Source organism: Tupaia chinensis, unplaced genomic scaffold, assembly GCF_000334495.1.
Source record: "Tupaia chinensis unplaced genomic scaffold, TupChi_1.0 Scaffold000635_1, whole genome shotgun sequence".
NCBI lineage: Eukaryota > Metazoa > Chordata > Mammalia > Scandentia > Tupaiidae > Tupaia > Tupaia belangeri.
This window is the reverse complement of record NW_006160155.1, coordinates 729,792-739,613: the sequence shown is the minus strand read 5'-3', so window position 1 is coordinate 739,613 and position 9,822 is coordinate 729,792. Positions and strand designations below refer to the sequence as shown.

The 9,822-nt window shown below is 42.7% G+C and overlaps 1 protein-coding gene across 1 annotated transcript in view; it reads right to left on the bottom strand.

Annotated features, from left to right (window-relative positions):
• The window catches only part of KAT6B (lysine acetyltransferase 6B), a 246,977-nt gene that overhangs the window by 10,500 nt on the left and 226,655 nt on the right, over positions 1-9,822 (bottom strand). Inside the window, 1 exon segment of the mRNA XM_006159544.3 lies at positions 2-96. Within this exon segment, the coding sequence (XP_006159606.1) occupies positions 2-96 (95 nt within the window).

Genomic DNA, 9,822 nt, shown 5'->3' with positions numbered 1-9,822 from the left:
CGCTCTTCCAGTAAGCCAGGTAGGAGAGTCGGCCGAGATCAGAGAGTGGCTTTTCAGGAGACCCTGCTTGGCCTTCTCTTCTAGAAAGCAAATAGCCTAGGACAGAAAAAGCAGAAGTCCACCTCACTGTGGCATTTCCAGAGTTCAGAACAGGAGCCACTAGAAATAATATAAGTAACAACAAAGTAAAACTATCACACCAGAGAAATGCATTCATTTTATGTATGTAGCCTCTTCCTAGTTAGAGCGATTTGATCTCCATGAAATTTATGCTTCTGAATCTTTTACGGTGGCCCTATAAGTCAATTCGCGCAGCTGGCAGCAGCATTCCAAACACACATCATGGCATATTTAACCAAAACTGAAAGCTAAGGTTGGAGACATTCCTTCTGTTAAGTGTCAACATCCAAGTTTCTCACCAGATTCAGATTCTTTCAAAAACGAAATGTCAGGCACTTACTCAGAAACCCTGTCAAGGGACCACCCCAAATATTAATGGGCAAGTTATTTTCCACAGGAAAGACCTAGTGACCCTTGACAGCTGGGTCTTAATAAAAGAGAAGGGCCTCTGTTGACTCAGGGTCTATACTGCTTGCTACGTTTAACTAGAGGGTTGATCTGAAGCTTTGTTTTAGGACTAATAAAAGAATGTCTTTCAAGTCAACTGCTGCAACTCACATCAGCTCCGCTAACTCTATTTTCACCTCTTTCATGGAAATTAATTTATAATCCAACCCAGAACATTGCTCCTTCCAGTTAAAAAACACCAGAACAAGACAAAAACAAAACAAAATCAAATCAAAACCTTCTTAAAACAAAGGACTTCATGGATACTGAAAAAATTCCCAAGCATGTTAAACTTTTGAACACATTTTACAGCATTACTGTGACGGTTCCTTGGCAAAAGAACTTTAAAATGGAAAAAAAAAAAAACCAACTTTAAATCCACTTGAAAGTAATGAATGAAAGCTGGCGGCTGTCTTGGTAATTAAGAGCCACTTAAGGAGCAGAGAAGAAATGCTATAAAGTAATGATGTCTACCTTGCTCTAATTATCTATTTCAACAGCCTTTACCTTCAAGAACTTCCTAGATTTAAACAAACATCAACCACATACAGTAGGTGGCAGCAATTACAAAATCATGCTGCTCTGTAAACCACCCAAATCTTCAGTATTTTTCTTTATCTACATTTCCAAAATGGCTGCGTTCTCAAGAATTTCCCCAATTTGTGTGTGTGTGTGTGTGTGTGCGTGCGCATGTGCGTGCGTGTATCTATGTTACAAGGAGAAATCAATGCCTCTGTTGCATTTCTGTCTCTTATAATCACTGCAAATAATGTGGAAATAGAGTAAGAAATCCAATCTGATCCACGAGGGGTATAATCACAGCATTTTGCATTTTGATGGCTTTAATCTAAATGCCATCACAAAGCATAGGCATTAGTTTAACTTTAGGTTCTGCTGGAGTCTTTTGACTTATTCATCTCCTTAACTCATGTTTAAACGCAAAATATTTGATTGAATGCAAACAAGCACCACAATATTTTACAGTCAAACCACTGTCGACATGTCATTTGGCTGCAGACTGACGCTTTCAATAGCAGTGTGTCAGGAATACTAACAGTGACGATGGCTACTGTGTCCTGTCAGCGTAGAGAACTCTGCTGCTGGAGTATGAAGGGATCCCAGACACAGATAATGGCATACCCAGCACCTGCCTCCTAAGTGCTTGGCTCAGGCTGAAAAATCTACTCAGTCAGCTGGAGGTCCTAGATCCGGATTCCAGGGAAGAGGAGACCACAGAATTGTTGAGACGGAGCTACTCCCTTTTGTCCATGAGATTCCACAATTAAATTAAAGTCCCTTGCAGTGCCTGTGAAAGTCCCCAGACCCACCCTGGTTCTTATCGGTACCCTGCACCTGGCAACAGAAAGCTCTCCTCTCAGTCTGGCAGAAAGATTTTTTTGCACAACCCAAGTGTTCAGAAGGTGACACGTGTCCCCCCTACCTTGCCTCCCACACTGTGATGAGCTATTCAACCCGGGAAGCATTTGTTTTTCTTTGTTCTGTCTTTCCTTTTCACAATCCCTACTCAGGACGAAGACGAGGCAGCCAGAATTCTAAAAAAAATCATATTGTACCCAGTTGTTCATGTTTTAATACCCCGAGGTAGTACAGATACACCTTATCAGGGCCCGAGCCTAAATGGGTTAGGACACTCAAACCTGGGGTCTGTGGGGAGCATTTAGGCAGAAACCTTTCACACCTGCTACTCCCATCATGTGAAGTGGCTGTCTCCTGGGACAATCTCTTGCACATAGACTGCAGTCTGTGACTGATACTGCCACAGAAGAGTCCCGAGAGCTGAGGAGCAGGAGGTGGCAAACTGACAGTAGGGGGACAAACTGACCAGCAAGGGTTCACTGAGCCCATGAATCTTTCCCAGCACACATGCTCATACTGTGCCAGCACAGACGGGGAGGAAACAGGGAGGCTGCCAACACCTGCCAGGAGTGACTGTCTCCTGTGTTCCTGGGGAGGAACAACTGCAAACCCAAACTCCAGCCGACACGCACCAGGCAGGTTTTCAGGGATCACTCGCACCAACAATGCAGACACACAAGGCCACTATTGCCTGCAGAGAGGGTTTCCTCCTCCTCTCTAACTCATGAGGACCTCAAGGAATTCACAACAGTGGAAGGAACTAACGTTTATACCAAGAGCCATTTGGAAGTCCACAAAGCCTTCTCCCAATGGATAAAGTTTTGAGTTAAACTCAAATCCATGAGAACAATCAAAATGACCGCGAATAAATTTCTGATTCCTTATCAGTAACGTGAACTCACTTGTGCTGCATTAAATTATACAGCTATGAAGAAAAGCGAATGTCCTGTCTAGTCCATCTGCTCACTGGGTTGATGTACGATAGAGTTCAAAGTTACCTGCAGCAGGGACTTCTCTCAAGCTGCAGCTCGTGGCACATCACAATCTGACCTTCTTAGTATGGGATGTTTCAAATAAGGAATTTCTTGCCACCTTTTGTTTCTTTCTACTTTCTCTAGGCTCTTCAAAGCATAATTACAAAATAGTCCATTGACAGAATAATTTTTGGTAAGAACATTTTACTTATTATGTAATTATAGAGATGCGGTGGTTTAAGTTACAGCTCTGAAGTTTAACTTACCAAAAAGATTCCAAATAATTGATCTAAGATGCAGGGAAATAAAAAGCACTTATCTTGGAAGCCGGTGTATTATCCTGAAGCATCTGAAACAAGTACAATACACCCCTGGTGAATAGATTCCCATGGTGCTCTGCCACCTCTCTAAGTAGGATATTTTCAATCAGAAAACCTCGACTTTCCCTGGGGAAACCTGCCTGTTTCAGATGGAAAACAAAGTGATGTTTGGAGGACAAATCCCAGTAGCTGCAGTGTAATTAATCGCTGGTGAAATTATTCCCTTGAACTTGTCTGTGAGCCAGAGGTGCTGGCGAACAGCACTTACTCTGTGCGTGGGAGCCTTGAAATTGAAAACTGAGTGGCCCATAAACCCCTCACCCAACTGTCTTGATACTAGCAAAAGCTGGCTTCCTCTCTTGCTCTGCCGGAACTACTTACCCAGGAAAGATGAGGTCTGAGTTTCAGTGTATGGGCCACACACTTAATTCAAAAGATTATCAGGGTGTTTACTTAAAGGGAAAGGAAGAACCACATGATGTCTATAAAAAGTAAGCCCTTCTAGGCTGTACTAGGGAACCTCACCTCTGTTAAGGCTGACCTACTTGTAGTCAGAGAATCAATTCTCATGTTAAGCAGTCCTGATCCCCTACATTTGAAAAGGTTAACTTCCCCTAAGGGGCAGGGAAAAGAGGTAGTGGCCTTCCTGTAGACAGATCCACTAGGATAAGGAAGAAACTATCTAGCCAAGGTCAAGATTTGTCTTTACAGACCCAAATTCCCAAATTAATTTAAATTCCAGCATAATAATTACAAAGTTAACCCTCATTAAACGTGAAATTCCTTCCTTTCAAACTAGTGAGAGTCAACAGTACAGACTGGACCAGAAATAGAAAAGTGTTCCTAGGCAAATGTAGAAACGGATTAAGGCTATCGGACCACAAAGACAGTCTTGCAGGCCTCCATCTTCTACTTCCTAGAACCAAACCATGCAGACTTCCTTAAACACGAAAGTGTAAATTTGGCAAACCACTCACTCCCAACTCCCCTTTGTCTGGGGTCATCAGCTGTTTTTAGAGGAAGATAACCTTCAAAGATTACACTACACACCTTTCATCAGACACCTGTTTAGCTCTGCTCACTCTGCTGAAATGTCCATATCAGAAGACACGGGGTTTCCAGGCCAGGGAATTTATGACAGCTCTTGGTCAACGGAAATCTGATGACTCCAACCATGTAGCTCATGGTCTATGCTCAACTATCACTAGTTTCTGCTATCAGTTTACATAGTGATAACTGAAGTTGATAGGATATTTATGGCTATTTAAATTTTGTGGTGATTTTTGCAATTAGTGCAGAAGGAAGATGAGCCTTAGCTCTCACATCAAGAGAACAGCGGTGTTTGAAATGATCTGTGGCCAGCCTGAACTCTTACTGGTTTCTACTTATTAAAAAATAGTTACCTCCCTGGCAAAACCAGAAATTTTGAATTTTCAGATATTTTATATTTAAGAGATTGTTTAAAAAACATGAAAGTTTTTTTTTTTTTTCTCTTGAGAGTTTTGCTATAGGGCACCTGCCTCCTTCACCTGTGAGAGACACAGAGAAAGAGAGAAATCACCCCCCTGGATGGTGGACATGCTACAACCCTCTCTCCTCCATTCTCCTCTCAGGATTTTGGGCACACATGAATTTCAACCATGGGGTCCAGAACTCAAACTGCAGTCGACCATGTGGGAGTCCAGCACTTTAACCACTTACACCACCTGCTGGATCCCCGAAATGTGACAGTTTTAAGACATTTCTCTCATAGATCAACAGTTCGATGGAATCATACACAGCTTGAAGAAATGTTGCTTCTCAAGATTCTGAAGTGTGGTCCTCCAGACCTACAGCACCTCAGCATCACCTTGGAACTTGCTAGAACTGCCAATTTTCAGAACCTATCTCAGGTCTATTGAACTGGAATCTTTGCAGACAAGGCCTATGCATCTGTGCTTTAACAAGCCTCCCAGGGGATTCTGATGCACACCAATTTGAGGACCACTGCTATAAACTCTGCTCAGGAGCTGCTAGTTTTGATAGAGATGTGAAGACTACTTTGTGAAATAGGGAAAGCCACTGAATAGACAGTGGAACTAAAGAAACTCAGGTGTCAACCTCACCTAGCCCCGCAGTTGTGCAGGACAGGAGAATGGAATCACCAAAGCCCCACAAGACTGAAAATGTTTTTGTTTGTTTGTTTGTTTTGTTTAAGAGAGAGATTTCTGCTACAGAGCACATGCACTCGCTAGAGAGACAGAGAGACAGAAAACGAGAAATGACCCATCAAGGTGGATTGGCCATGCCGCAATCCCTTCTCCTCCATTCTACTCTTGGGATTTGGGGCATACATGCACATGTGCCCAGTGTGAGTTCATGCTGCCGGGTCCAGGACTCAAACTTGGTCAACCATACGAGAGTCCAGCAACGTAACTATTACTCCATCTGCTGGTCCCTGCCTGTGCTTTTCAACTTCACTGTGCAAACAAATCATCTCTTGTCACAACACAAATTCTGACTCAGTAGGTCTAGTGTGGGGCCTGCAAATTTGCATTTCTAAAAAGTTCCTGTACCACAAACCACACTTGAATTGCAAGGGTTAGTACATTAAGTCAGTGGCTCCCAAATGTTTTGGTCTCAGGACCTCTTTTATTTTAAAAAGTTATTTAAGACATGCTATGGGGCATGTGTACTCACTGGACAGAGACAAAGAGAAAGATAATGAGAACACATCCCCAGGGGGAATGGCCATGCCACAATCCCTCCTTCTACAATCTCCTCTTGGGATTTTGAGCATACACGCACACATACCTGGCATTATTTCATTTTTTTAAAATCTTGAGCAATGGGTCCAGATTCAAATCATGCAGTTGGCTGTTTGATCCAGCCACCTCTACCCTGCCACCTGCTGGCCCAAGATTTTTTTTTTTTTAATAAGGGCTATATCTATTGATTTTACTGAGAAATCTGGCATATACCTATTTATTAATTCATTTTCAAAATAACAAACCCACTATATATTAACAATTTTTTATGACAACAATAACATTTTCTAAAATGCAAACAAAATAGTGAGAAGAATGGTATTGCTCTACATTTCTGCAACTCTCTTCCATGTCTGGCTTAAAAGAAAATAGCTAAACTCTCCTATTTGCTTTGGTATTTAATCTATTATGAAATTTCTGGAAAACTCTACTGTACACTCATGAAAGAATAAAAGTGAAAAGGAAAAATAGTATCTTAGTATGCCTTTGAAAATAATTAAGATCTTGTGGTCTCCCTGGGCCATACATTAAGGCTACCTACATTAACTGAAAGATGAGAGAAATCTATTAAAGTTGGGCAAAAACAAGGTCACAAGTTTTTGTTTGTTTTTGTGTTTTTACCATAGGGTATATGCACTCACTGGAGAAAGACCAAGGGAGAATGAGAATCCAATCCCCAGAAGATGGCTAGGTTGCAATCCCTTCTCCATTCTCTTCTCAGGACTCTGGGCCCCAGTGCACATGTACTGGTGTGTGCACCTGCTTATGATTCTCAAGCAGCTGGGTCCAGGACTTAAACCATGGTCGCCATGTAGGAGCTCAGTGTCTTTAATGTCTTTACCTGCTGGCCCCAGCCACAAGTATTTTAAAACAATATGTTACATATTGCATACACTATGACAGATCATCATCCTTCTACAGGGTGGTTAAGGGAATGGGTTCTATAGTCAAGACTGCCTGGAATGGAATCTAGGATCCACATATTAGCTGTGTGACCTTGGGCAATTTATTTAATCTCTGCCCTTCAGATCCCTTATCCATAAAAGGAGGGTACTAATCATACCTATCTCTTATAGGTGCCATAAGAATTAAATAAGTTGAGGGACCAGCATTTGGGTAACTAAATATCCTTCAAATAGGAGAAAGACATATAATAAAATGTGAACAGAAGGAAGGAGACACACTGCTCTATAGAGGCAGACCTTTCTTCTCCTACGTTTGCCTGAGGCACCTGAAAACCATCCCATTGCCTCGGACAATAGTTTCCTCCCACCTACCCTCTTTTTCTCCCTTTCCCCCTTCCCACCCCCGAAAGTTATATAACTCTGTAATATAAATTTAATTAAATGAATATAAATTTAATTAAAGGAAAAGGCAATAAAAAATATCTGCCTTAGGAATGGTCTCAAGAACTGGTGACTGAAAGTTCCTGGCAAGGACATTTCTATGTCCCCCAATTCCCTCTGGCCTGTAAGTCCTTAACTTCAAGGACTAGCCTTAGAAAATATCAAGCCCATCAAACCACAAAAACAATGAATGTTTAGGGCTTTGGCAGAACCCAGAGACAGTCCCAGGACAGATGAAACAAAGACATAAATGCTCTAGAAGACTCAAGTGTGTCCCTGGGAAAATGGCCTGAGCCAGTGAACCCCAGAGTGGAGACAGCAGTTCTTTGGGGAAGGAAGGCTGGCTGCCCTGACCATATGGGTCTGTTTCTCGAAAGCCCCTGTCTTAGAGCTCTCTTCTCAGAGATCCCACAAACTCCTCAGTTGACTATCCCAGTGTTAAGCTCTTTCTCAGTTATATGGAGGGGACCAATGGTCTTATAGATCAACACTCTCCCTTCGAAGTCCACTCCAGAGAGAAATATTTTTCTTTTTTCCCCAGTGGGAGGTGCACGGTAGGGGTACGACCCCTCTGGTGCTGTGTGGTGTGTACATGTGTGTAACAAGCTTACAGACCAGCTTGAATTTATTAGATGGTTTCTATGCTTCTGTAGGAAGATGGGAGACTCCTTGACAGGGGTGGTTCTTCTGTATGTCTCTCATCCAGGGAAAAGCCAGGTGATTCGGCAGAAGATGATCTCATGAGCAGAGCATCAGGTGGCAGTAGAGAGGACTCCGCTTCCTCATCTGTGAATGTGCTCCTGGATTCGGGGAAGGGGAGCATCTGCCACATGGAAGCAGGCTGAGTGCCAGAGACAGCCACAGGCCAAAGATGAGTACATGGTATTTTTACACCTGATAATCTAATTCGGCTAGAACGCCTCTATTGCTTTTTTCTATCCTCTAGTTTAGTCTCCTGGTTCTCAATCCTGATTGTATGTTAGAATCATCAAGGGCTTTAAAAAACTACAGAGGCTGGCTCAGTCACAGCAGTACACGCCGGTGGACACTGCTAGCCAACACGCTAAGGCCACACAGGAGGCCCAGTTGATTCTCAGCCCACCATCAAAGCTGGGTGTTCGGCTTTTAGAACGCTGTGTACCTGCAGTCCCAGCTACTTAGGAGGCTGACTGAGACAGGAAGATTGTGACATGGTGAGACCCTGACTAGAAAGAAAATACACCTATCCGTGTCCCTCCCAACCTCCACTCTTGCCTATTTTAGGCCAATCTGATTTCGGATACCTTATAGGCTGCATTAAGGAAAGGGCCTTGGAGACTATTCTTGGGCCAGAATATTGAAGGGGTATAGCACCAAAAAACAGATCAAAGCAGAAGGTAAATCTCAGGGGAAGTGGAGGCATGAAGAGCAGAGGCTAGGGAATGGTCACTGGGTAAAGAGAACTCTGTGACCCGCTTTACAAAGGCTTCATTTAAACGTGCAACCGAGGAGTGTCTGTGCATGGTGTGTTACCACAAGGAAGGTCTTGGAAAATCAAGAGGACCAACTATAAATAGATTCATACTGTCGGTTTCCTTGTTAGGAAAATGAGGCACCTGTGACACAGGGCAAAATGATCATGGGATGAGAGATGTTACACTCTGTCAGTGTCACTTAGGCCCAAACTATAACTGACTGAAGAAGTAGTCAAATTGTTCGTGAAGTTCATTACTTACCACAAATTTAAATATGCTCTGGTTTACTTGTGTTCCCACAGGCTCCTAAGATACTGTGTGTGCGTGTGTGTCTACCAGCTTTAACTTTCAAAAATGAGACAAAGCACTTCGTAATTCCAGCTCTGGAAGATGAGCTTTCACACAGCACACATAGCAAGACAGAAGAAAAAAAGTGGAAATACAAACCTCTAAAAACTTTGTTTTCAAAGTACACTTCAAAGGGGTCTCTGTCAGTCTTTGAAATAACTTTTAAATTAAAGCACAACCCACTGCCTAATCTAACTGATGAACTGCTGTTGAAAATATAAGACAGATGGACCAACAGGTGGTGTGGTGGTTAAGGCGTTGGACTCCCACATGGCTGACCATGGTTCAAGTCCTGGACCTAGCAGCTAGCTTTCTCACTTGCCCTTTCTCTCTGCCTCTCTGGTCAAATTAAAAGACAGACAGAGAGAGAGAGAGAGAGAGAGAGAGAGAGAAATAATTCATTAAAAAAACTATTAAAAAAAAGAAAATATAGGTAGAGAAACTAACTGTCTTCGAGTTATCTAGATAAACATCCTACTCCACTATTCTACTTTTCACTTATTTATCTCCCTCAAACACTTTCAAACATGGCCCAAGGTAAAGAGCCTCTGGTAATAAATGGCTGTGTCCTCACAGGGTTACTGTTAGCCCGTCTGAAGCCGTGTGCAGGCATGTGTGCTGAGGTAGGAGGGGCCTTCGGTTAAGTGACTGGCTTGTTGGCCCATACATTTCATGCCATGTAGGCACCT